Below are 12,127 nucleotides of genomic sequence, written 5' to 3' on the forward strand. Positions count from 1 at the left end.
TCATACGTTGCAGCCTGCTCCATTGTGGCAACCTTATCACTCTTTTGAAAACAACTAAAATGACGGCTGTTCTGAGGATTAAGATGAACTGCATCATGTGTGGGGAATAAATGAATAACGACTAACACATAGTTACACAGGTGTGGTTCTGACGTGTGCATTTTATTTTAATTCTTATTGAACGGTATCGCCAATTGTTGGGAACGAAAAATAATTTAAAGGCTTACTGCATTGAATGTCAACATTATCACATCTGTCGTGACATAATCCGGAAAACCTCAATTGGAGGTATGCAGACAAATTCTGTATTGTGGCCCTTGTACACTTTTTTTACAGCGTCATTGCTACAAATAGTAAATCACCCGAGCTAAAATTAATTGCGTGTTTGTTTTGATCTTTTTGTTATCTGTCAGCAAGAATTTGTCAAAATTTATTTCATTATTTCAGTTTTCAATGTGTAATGTCAGGTACAATCAATAAATTCTCACACATAGTTTTAAAAATTATTTCAAATTATTCGAAAACCCGACGAACTAGTTCATTCCGAGCTCTTATCCCCTCATTGTTGTTCCGGATTATCGCACGGCCGGCATCAACTTCCATGGCATTCATCACATTTTGATCAATCACTTGATTAAAAGGTACCTTTTGTTGAATTGCGAAATTATGAAGTGCACCACATGCTGCAATAATCCGTGATGCTCTTGCTGGCTGAAACATGATAGGCTTTGTCAGACATCGCCATCGCATCTTCCAGACTCCGTTGCACCTTTCAATTGCTGATCGAATACTTTTGTGAGCCCTATTGTAACGATTTTGACCATTATTGCCTGGAGTCGCATATGGTGTAAGAAGCCATTTTTTAAGAGGGTATCCAGAGTTCCCAAGAATCCAACTGTCGGGTACCAAGCCATTCTCGAAGCGATCCCATACATGGGAATTCTGTAGGATGAATGAATCGTGGCTAGACCCCGGCCACCTTGCATCCAAGTCGAATATCTTTAAGTCGGGGCCACAGACTATCTGAGTGTTGATCGAATGCCAACCGCCACGGTTAACGAATGCCGCCTCATTCGCAGGTCTGTGCGGACCAATAACTTCAACATGACTTCCATCTATTAATCCTGCGATGCAAGGAAAGCCACGCCCACGTTCATAGAATGCTTGTTTTGCTAGCGTGATTTCATCAGCATCCGGCCACTGTATGAAAGTGTCCATCCGATGGATTATGGCATTGGCTACAGTATGGATACAGTTGCTTGCGCTACGGTTCGACATCCCATGTACGTCGGCAATCATAGGCAGAAATCCGCCTTGGGCAAAGTACCGCACTGCGGTACACAATTGGTGAGAAGGTTCTAGCGCCTTTGACCTAGAAAAACAACAGGCAACAGTTTTAGCATTTCTCATAGAATGGTGTATAGGAAATTTGTGTTCATCGCATACTATGATAAAATTGAGCATACATGTATCAATGTATGGGATACGTACCTGTGGCTGAAACTTTCTAAGCTTGGTTTCAGTATGTCCACAAGTCCACCAAATATCTCTTCAGGGAAACGGTATTTATCGAAGAATTCACCCTCTCGGTACTGTTCAAATGGGTTTATTCTTTGTTTGAATGTTCTCATCACATCAATTCCTCCGTATTGAAGCTGTTCCTCCACCGCGATGTTGGCTTCGACTCGCCACATCTTGCCCGCCTCGAAGCAAGACCTCAACTAACAGCGCACTAAAGGTGGTCCCGATCACCTTTACTGAATTGACCTACCAGCGCCTATCGATATGTCCTCCGATAGCCTAACAAACTTTATATGCGGCTGCCCTAACAACGTTGTTACGTACCGGAGATTCTATGCGGGGATAGTGCCTATCGGCGGATCCTTAAATCGCCCATAGGCCCTGTTAGCGCTATCGGAGTTTCTGTGCGGTCGGCCTACCGCATGAAATCAACTAGCGCTACGCGTACAATAGAAATCATGCGCAAGATATTCGCGGAACATGGTATCTGTACTGAATTAGTATCAGATAACGGGCCGCAATTCGTATCAGCCGAATTTCGAGACTTTCTCAAGGGTAATGGCATAAAACATGTGTTGCCAGCCCCGTATCACCCCAGCACAAACGGACAGGCAGAACGATTCGTCGGAACTTTCAAAAAGGTGTTTAGAAAGGGTATGAAAGCAAGGGCGGAGAGGCCGACATCATTGAATCATAAACTATGTGAATTTTTGCTGACCTACCGCACCACTCCCCATACCACAACTAAACGTACGCCAGCAGAAATCCTGAGTAGGCGACTGAAAACCCGTCAGGACTTAGTACATCCGGATGCTTCTGAAAGGATTCAAAGACAAGCATCTGGGAACGTTCGAACCAAAACCACTCGAGAACTTTCCGTGGGTGATTCGTGATAACCAAGGACTACCGTCAGAGAGCCAATACTTTGGTTACAGGGGTTGTGACTGAACGTTTAAGTCCATGTTCTTATCATGTTACCGTGGGTGATTTGGTTTGGAAACGACACAAAGATCAGTTGCGCCCAATTGATATCTCATTGTTGAAAGACAATAAGGGAGAAAATGATTGAGGGAATTAGGCCTACTGGAGATAGCTCCATGGTGACATTTGAGCCGGAGTCTAGACAGACTGTCAGTACTAATGATGAAACGCCAAGTCTGTCTACACCCGGTGTGACAGGAGAGTTCGGTGCCTAGTTCATACTCCGACGCACGACCGCCGGCGACCGACGCATGATCAAATTCTCGACGCCGACGTCGTGGTGTTGATTCATACTTTCGCGTGGGACGGCGATGGCCATCGGCGTCGGGACGCGCGTTCAGTCAGCGTGCGATATTAAAGAGTTCAACAAATTTGACTCTCTGCGTCCGATCGCGGCGTCGTACCAATGAATGATCACTTTTCTGGTCATGGGACCAAGGACTCATGTTTATGCATATTTTCAAAGGCGCCTAGTTCAAACTGGAAAGACGGGGAATGGGAATTGATTACGTCGTTTTACGCTTGAGCTTCCTCACATAACGAAGTTAAAATGTCGGACGCAGAAGAGCTACTAATATGTGAAGTAAAACGTTACATACATATCTCGTCGGTGGCGTTTTCTTCGCATCCTGTAGAGGACAGCCATTGCCTGGACATTTAAAATAAGCAGTGCGTCCTCCTCCTCCATTTTGACGTGGCAGAATGGTATAATCGCGTGAGCCTTCATAGTCACGCGATACGACGCCTACAAAATCGTGCGATGGCATAGGCGACCGACGCAGGACGCTGCGTTCGACGCCGGCGATGGTCGTGCGTCGGAGTATGAATCCACCTTTAGACGATCAACAAGGAGTAGGACAGTAGTAGGTATAATGTCCCTTTCAACGCCCGAAATACGAGGCCCAAAGTCCGAGGGTCCCGGGGCGTTGAAAGGTGCATCATTGACGCCCGCGACAAATGCCCTCCCGTGATATTGTGCTTGAAGAATCTGCCTCTTGGTTCCCATCCCGCCTCTGCACTCTTGGTTCCCATTGGGGTTTCCGGCCAACAATCCTCATCCGCATACAAAAAGTCGGGTCCGTCAAACCATACATTCTTGGAAGTGAACTCCCTTGCTGTCATGCCCCTGGTCGCTACGTCTGCCGGGTTCAACACTCCAGGTACGAACCGCCATTGACTCGGTAGGGTATCGGATTGCAAGTCTGATACTCTGTTGGCTACAAATGTTTTGAACTGACGTGACTGGCTGCGAACCCAGTGCACCACATCCATACTGTCAGTCCAATACGTCACGTTCATCATAGAATACTTCAAAACGGTGGTTATCTTCTGGGTGAGACGATGACCGAGAACAGCTGCCATTAATTCCAGTCTTGGGATGCTCACTGTCTTCAATGGAGCGACCCTAGCCTTTGACGCCACCAACGCAAGGTTCACCCCGCCATCTGCCTTCTGCTGACGGATGTACGTGACGGCGGCATATGCTTTTGAAGAGGCATCACTGAAGGTATGAAGAGTAATCTCGCTGTCAGGCTGTGTGCGGAAGTAGCACCTCGGTATTGAGATGCCTTCGATCTTCTTCAGCTCAGCAAACCAATCTCTGGCTTCAGCAATCATTCCTGAGGGAAGGGGCTCATCCCACGTCAGTCCAAGCACCCATGACTGCTGAAGAACGATCTTGACACGAATGGTGAAGGGTGACAGCCATTGCAAAGGGTCGAACAACGTAGCAACACGACTCAAGAGTGTTCTCTTAGTCATTACTGCCGGTGGCGCGATGTTTTGGGTGGAGAACTCTAACATATCTGTCGCTGCGTTCCACTTGATTCCCAGTGTCTTAACGCTCGGCATCAAAGTGGAGTCCTGCAAGTCCACAATGCCTGCTGCACAGTCCTCACGGGGTACACCCTCCAATACTCCTGACTCATTACTACACCAACGGCGGATGAAAAACCCTGCCTTAAGCAAAAGGGCGCTCAGCTCACATCTCAACTTGATAGTGGCAGCAGTGTCTGGTTGAGAGTCAATGGCGTCATCCATATAAGTATTCTCCTGACACACTCTGGCTCCCTCTGGGTACTGATCATGATGAGTTCGTGCGTGACTCTGCAGGACATACTGGGCCAAAAAAGGAGACGCCTTGTCTCCGAAAGTCACTCGAGTTGACTCGTAGATCTTGATGGGAGCTGTCAAGTCCAAATCTCTCCATAAATTTCGATGATACGCCCGATCCTTAGGGTTCAACATCACCTGGCTGAACATCTCCTTGATATCTCCAATCAGCCCCACTGGACCTCGTCGAAACCGTGCTAAAATGTCAAAAATGTCTCGCTGCAGCTTGGGTCCTGCCAACATCGCATCGTTGAGTGAGACCCCCTGGCACTTGGCGGCTGAGTCGAAGACGATTCGGACCTTTGTAGTCTCTTTATCCTACCGTACGACTGGGAAATGTGGCAAATACCAACCCCCTTCGGCATTAGCAGCTTCAATCTCTTGCAGATACCCCTTCTGGATATTCTGCCTCATCCAGTCGCAGTACTTTTCGGCTAAGTGTGGTTTCTTGAGGAGAGTACGCTCTATAGACAACAGGCGGCGCCGAGCTTCCTGAAAGTTGTTTGGTAAGTCAGTGGTGTCGCCAACCCACGGAATCGAAACTTCATAGCGATTGTCTGTGTACACCTTGGAGGCCTCAGTCCTCTTGATGATCGCCCGCTCTTCTGGAGTGAAGTTGGTCTCTGATGTAGTTGTGAACACATCCATGTTCCACAATGATCGGAGGCTCTCGTCCAACTGACGATCCGTAATTGTTGAATAAGTATTTGCAGTCGTAACAGAATTGCTGGTCAAAGGAGTGACCACCTCAATGGACCCTGTGCATGTCCATCCCAGAGGTGTCAGCCTTGCCACCGGCTCTCCCAGTTGGCCCGGTCGCTCCTCCAATGCTAACGTCAATTCCGGGTGATCAGCACCAATTAAAATATCGACGGTCTTGCACCAATCTACTCTTGGGAACTCGATTCCCTTCAAATGAGACCATTGATCTCGTAGATGCTGCCAATTTTGCGGCGGTAGATTCTCACACAACCTGTCAAGAACTCGTGCTCCCACCTTGGCCGTTATCTCGCCGCTCAAGCTTTCGATCGTCATCACCGTCAGGCCACTACGTAGGGATTTCTTAGGGTCAGTTAAAGTAGATACACTCAAGGCCTGTTCCTGCACAGGGGTGTTTAAGGCTTCTGCTGCAGATCTGGTTATATATGTTGAATCTGAGCCATCATCCAACAGCGCGTTCAGTCGTTGACGTTGTCCTCGACTCCCAACTACATAAACTGGGATGACTCGTAGGGCGACCTTGCTTGGATAAACTCTTCCATCCTTGGCGACTCCAAACATGTTGTTGGCATGGTCTTTAGGCTCGACCGACACATCTGTCTTCGGCTTCCTTCTGTGCAAGTGACGATGATGGTTCTTCTGACAGCCGTCAATCCCACACTTGCGGGATCCCTTCTGGCAATCCTTGCCCATATGGTTGCTACACAGGCATCTATAGCACAGGGCCTTCTCCTTAGCAATGTCCCAACGTTGGCTAGTAGTAGTAGGTGTCCATCTGTCACACTTGACGATGTGATGTGCGGCCTTACACAAAGGGAAGGAATACTGGTTTTCTGCGTCAGCTGGTTTAGACGTCGTCCCGGAGTAAGCGGTCGCAGTCGAAGCATAGGCCGTGCTCTTGTCTGGTCGTTTCACCAACTTGTTAGCATTAGTCTGGCTTGGTCCCTTGCGGCGTGACTCCCTCAAGTCAGTCATTTCAATCATCAAACATACATGATGGTTGAACCATTTGGCGAATACTGCCAACCCATCTATCCTCGTCGAAGTGTCCGACTCTGTGTATTTTACCAACAGGGAAACGGGCACCTTCCGCCTCACGAGAGCATACAACGTGTTCTGTCCAACTAACTCCTGGGCATGGTCTGTATCTGCTAACTTCGACACTACATCGCATAAATGGTTCGCCAGATCCTCCAATCCCTTCAAATCCTGTTCACTGACCTCGTTGAGTGCCATCAACTGGTCGATGTATTTCTTCAAGATCCTTGACTCTCCGCCATAGCGCTGATCCAACTTAAAGAGGGCGATAGAGTACTGGGCTTCGGTAAAACCGAGATTCTCGACCAGCTTGCCGGCGCGTCCTATCAGGGCGTTCTTAAGCATGATCATTTTAAATCTGATCGGGACTTCAGCCTGCTCCACGAAAACTTCAAACTGTGCCCGCCAATCCTCGTAAAGATCTCGATTACCATCAAACTTCGGTAGGTGAGGCTTAGCGATACCTTGGAAGAACTTTCCAACCTCTCTGGATCCAGTAGAGTTCTGGCCACCAACCACCCGGGCCGGAGAAGAGCTGTGCGCAGGTTTAGTCAGATGGGAAGAAGTAATCGAATGCACCAATCTCCCTAACGGATCCTCACGACTCTCATCCGGTACTTCTTGCTCAGGCTGTGGCGGCGTCTTCATCTCAGCTGGTGACCTGCTCGTTATAACTGTCATGGGTAACCTCACGTGTCGCGCCGGGTCCTCGGACCACAACTTAGCCTCTAGCCTAGCTCGAGCCGCCTCATCCTCGGCCTCGGCGATTGCCATCTTGTGTTGAGCCTCCTTAACAGCCAGTTCCGCCGCATATCTTCTCTTTTCTTGAGACTAATTTAAAGAGGTTACACTTTTATTTTGAATTGGAAAACAGCCCACAGGACTGACTTTTCACTGAGTAATAAGTGTGCCCTTCGAAGGTTAAGTCTCCTTCTGGATTTGCTTCCATAGATGCCTTGTTCAGGATATCATCTGACCGATGCCTGGTCAAGCACAGACTGTATCCGGTGGTGTACATTTCCCCGTCTTTGTCACCCTTTTTAGCTCACTTCTTAGCAGAGGTGAGCTTATCCCATACCGTGGCGTCCGTCGTCCGTCGTCGTCGTCGTCGTCGTCGTCGTCGTCGTCCGTCGTCCGTTAGCAGGGCACGTTTCGTAACTGTTAGAGCTATTGAGATGAAACATTGGTACACATGTACCCTTATGTAATGACACCTTGGAGACCATGTTTCGGTCCGATTCGTTTCATGGTTTGGCCACCAGGGGGCCAAACGTTAAAAGTGAAAATATGCAATATCTCCCTTAATAGTAGTCGGGAAATTTTGAAAAAAATATGGTAGGTACTTCTAGCAAAGGTGCATCATATATCCTCCGGGTTTTTGATTTGACCTCCTTTTCAAAGTCACAGAGGTCAAATGGTGTAAATTGGCCGTTAGGATGTAACGATGGCACGTTTCTAAACTGCAATGACTATTGATACCAAATTTTGGTACACATTTACCCCTTAGTCAGGTGATCTCAGGGACTGAAGTTTGGTCCAATATGATTCACCACTTGACCACCAGGGGGCAAAATCCAAAAACCTTAAAAATGTGATTATTCCTTAACTTCTTGCCTGATTGCCACCAATTTGATATCATGGGTACATCTAACCACCATACAGTATATGTCACACAGGTTTTTAATTTGACCTTCTTGTCAAGGTCACAGAGGTCAAATGGCATAAATTCGCCGTCAGGCCATAACTATGGCACGTTTCTTAACTGCAATGACTATTGATCACAAATTAAGTACACATGTACCCCTTGGTCAGGTGATCTCAGGTACCGAAGTTTGGTGCGATCTGATTTGCCGTTTGGCCTCCAGGGAGGGGGCCAAATCCTAAATTCTTCAAAATGCCATTATTCCTAGTAATGACTTGCCCGATTGGCACCAATTTTATATCATAGGTACATCTAATTCTAACAACCATTCAATGTGTCACCCGGGTCTTCTTTGATTTGACCTACTTTTCAAGGTCACAGAGGTCAAATGTACTGTAAATTGGCCATTTTGGGGAAATTGTAATTGCTTGGACCTACATCAAACCTAACACTACATGACACAATACCATGCTCTTTATCCATATTTCCTCCACATGAGGTGAGCACAATGGCCCTGGCCATTTCGTTTATTCAGTCAGTGTTAATTTCTCTTCTCTTTTTTTACAGATTTACTGTTGTTGGTTATTGCACATGGTTGGCACATTTCAAGTCCAGGAAAGCACTTACTGTTCCCACATTCAGAGTTAGGTGTGCTTACTCGTTTTACTGCTTTCCATTCCCGGAGAGCGTTATCAAATATCTGCCGCAAGGCAACAAATATCTGCCGCAAGGCGCTTCAAATATCTGCCGAAAGGCATCAAATATCTGTCACACCAATAAAGTTCATTTTGTTAACCAACTCTTTATCTCCTTTTCTTCACATACAAAAAAGACCGTCCCAAACATTTGGCTGCATCCACTTCATCAATGTCCAGACAACAGTCGGTTCATTTGACCATTGTAAAGCACCAGGCCCCACCTCACAAAATACACTGTAATAATTATGTACCTTGTGTCCATGTGCATGTTATTAGTTCCACCTACGCTGCATGAAGACAAGGACTCCACTCTTTGACGTCGCCACACAACTCCTTGACGTCATCACACACCCCACTACTGCAACGGCAATAGAAATGACTTTACGTCATATAGCAGGGTGACGTCAACTCAGTACTTCAGCATGCACTGATATAGCAAGAAGGTCTTCGCACCAGCACTTCTGCGTGCTAGACGTTATAGCTTCACGTTGCCTCATAATAACGGTACCGACACACACTTGGCCCTTGCCTTCACCTATCCATTTCAGCTGAGCGCCAGGCCCTTGGGCCTCTTGTTGGCTCACCGTCTAGGTGAGTCTATAAAATACCGCAGTGTCCGTCGTCCGTTGTCCTATTTCAAAAACAGTGGCACCGCTAGGGCTATGAACTTGAAACTTTGTACACATGACCCCTCAGGTCAGGCGACCTCTGACAATGAATTTCAGTCCGATCTAAATTCTCAACTTGGCCACCAGGGGGCTAGAAGTGGAAACCTAAAAAGTGTGATATCTCTCTTATGAGTGACCCGTTTTCGATAAAATTTTTATGGTAGGTACTCCTAGCAAGGATACTTCCCATGTCGTACGGGTTTTAGATTCGACCTAGTTTTTAAGGTCACAGAGGTCAGTCAAATGGTGTAAATTGGCCGTTTGAGTGTAACTATGGCACGTTTCTTAACCGCTAAAGCTATGAACTTGAAATTTGGTGCACATGACTCCCTTTGTTATATAACCGCAGACACCGAATTTCGGTCTGATCTGATTCTAGACTTGGCCACCAGGGGGCTAAAACTAAAAAAGGTAAAAGTGCAATATCTTGCTAATTATTGCCTTGCTTTCGATGAAATGTTAATAGTAGGAACTCCTAGCAAGGATACGTCACATATCCTATGGGCTTTTGATTTGACCTGGTTTTCAAGGTCACAGAGGTCAGTCAAATGTTGTAAATTGGCCGTTCGAGTGTAACTATGGCACATTTCTTAACCGCTTAAGCTATGAACTTGAAATTTTATGCACATGACTCCCTTTGTTATATAACCGCAGGCACCGAATTTCGGTCTGATCTGATTCTAGACTTGGCCACCAGGGGGCTAAAACTAAAAAAAGGTAAAAGTGCAATATCTTGCTAATTATTGCCTTGCTTTCGATGAAATGTTAATAGTAGGAACTCCTAGCAAGGATACATCACATATCCTATGGGCTTTTGATTTGACCTAGTTTTCAAGGTCACAGAGGTCAGTCAAATGTTGTAAATTGGCCGTTCGGGTGTAACTATGGCACATTTCTTAACCGCTTAAGCTATGAACTTGAAATTTGAAACACATGACTCCCTATGTCATGTAACCGCGGACACCAAATTTCGATCCAATCTGATTCTCGACTTGGCCACCAGGGGGCCAGAAGTGGAAACCTGAAAGGTGTGATATCTCTCTTATGACTGACTCGTTTTCGATAACATTTTGATGGTAGGTTCTCCTAGCAAAGATACATCACATATCCTACGGGTTTTTGATTTGTCCAAATTTTCAATGTCGCATAGGTCAAATGGCGTAAATTGGTCGTTTCAGTGTAACTATGGCACGTTTCTTAACCGCAAAAGCTTTGAACTTGAAATTGAAGTACACATGACTCCCTACGTCATGTAACCTCGGACACCAAATTTCGATCCGATCTTATTCTCGACTTGGCCACCAGGAGGCCAAAACTAAAAAAGGGAAAAAGTGCAATATCTCGCTTAGCCTATTAGTGACTTGTTTTCGATGATATATGTGTGGACGTTACTCCAAGCAACGATACATCTCATGTCGTACCGACTTTGGTTTGACCTACATACTCTACATGTTGCACATTTCTTAACCAGGATGAATTCCTAACCGCCAAATATTGATACGGTGAGCACAATGCCCCTTGACGATTTCATTTTTGGTAAAGTACAGCCTAGGGAGGTACGGGACCCGTATCCTTGGGTCAGAATGCTAAAGGTACGGGAGCTATTTTGCGCATGCCCAAAACGTTGTTGTCACTCAACTGCGGCTTAGAAATAATACTCTTCACAATGACAGTGTGCGCTTCTTTGATTTAGACAATTTAAACAACCAAAATTTAGTAAATTGTGCGAGTGTGAGAATATTTGTCAAGGAACAGACAAAGGGCTTCATACAAAAGGTCCACACATTAAACTCCGTTGCTGTGTGGATCAGAATTACGTCTGAAACATTGAAAAAACAAACATTGACAAAACGAACATCAACAAAACAAAAGATAGACAGAACAAACATTAACAAAACAAACATTAACGAAACAAACATTGACAAAGCAAACATAGACAGAAAAACATTAACAGAACAAACATTACCAAAACAAACATTAACAAAACATACATTAACAAAACAAACATTAACAAAACAAACATTAACAAAACAAAAGATAGACAGAACAAACATTGACAAAACAAACATTAACAAAACAAACATTGACAAAACAAACATTGACAGAGCAAACATTGACATAGCAAACATAGACAGAACAAACATTGACAGAACAAACATTAACAAAACAAACATTAACACAACAAACATTAACACAACAAACATTAACAAAACAAATATTAAGAAAACAAATATTACCAAAACAAACATTAACACAACAAACATTAACACAACAAAAATTAACAATACAAACATTAACAAAACAAATATTAACAAAACAAACATTGACAAAACAAATATTAAGAAAACAAATATTACCAAAACAAACATAGACAGAAGAAGCACAGACAGAACAAACATTGACAAAACAAACATTGACAAAACACTACATAGACAGAACAAACATTGACAGAACAAGTCCAAACAACCAAAGTCAAAGCCAGGTGTTGAAAATAAATATTGCCAAACAAAGCAAACAAAATCATCTATGATAGACTTCCAATCATGGCGACAACTCGAGGCACTGAGTTCAGGACAGTGAACAAGCATTGTTCAGTGTTGGTATAATGTACATGTGTCTGTCATTCTACCAGACGGGTTTTGAAATGTTAGTGCCAATTATTCTGTCACACCACCTCCGTCTTTCAATGGCTCAGAGGCACACAACAGAAATTTTGCCAGTATATTGTGGATAACAAAAGGGCAGAC

General features: G+C 45.1%; 3 protein-coding genes across 3 annotated transcripts; all 3 read right to left on the bottom strand.

The window, feature by feature from the left end:
* Nucleotides 1-513: 513 nt before the first annotated feature.
* On the bottom strand, nt 514-1,694 carry LOC135500824 (putative nuclease HARBI1). Its single transcript, XM_064792479.1, has 2 exons — nt 1,492-1,694; nt 514-1,372 (listed from the first exon to the last, which is right to left on the bottom strand). The coding sequence occupies exons 1-2, from the start codon at nt 1,692-1,694 to the stop codon at nt 514-516; spliced, it is 1,062 nt and encodes a 353-aa protein (XP_064648549.1).
* A 1,642-nt stretch (nt 1,695-3,336) lies between these two features.
* On the bottom strand, nt 3,337-4,857 carry LOC135500825 (uncharacterized). Its single transcript, XM_064792480.1, has one exon. It carries the CDS (start codon nt 4,855-4,857, stop codon nt 3,337-3,339), a length of 1,521 nt encoding a protein of 506 aa, XP_064648550.1.
* Nucleotides 4,858-4,932: 75 nt separating this feature from the next.
* LOC135500827 (uncharacterized) lies at nt 4,933-7,146 on the bottom strand. The gene has a single exon (XM_064792481.1). It carries the CDS (start codon nt 7,144-7,146, stop codon nt 4,933-4,935), a length of 2,214 nt encoding a protein of 737 aa, XP_064648551.1.
* Nucleotides 7,147-12,127: the final 4,981 nt, after the last annotated feature.

Source organism: Lineus longissimus, chromosome 16, assembly GCF_910592395.1.
Source record: "Lineus longissimus chromosome 16, tnLinLong1.2, whole genome shotgun sequence".
NCBI classification, from domain to species: Eukaryota; Metazoa; Nemertea; class Pilidiophora; order Heteronemertea; family Lineidae; genus Lineus; species Lineus longissimus.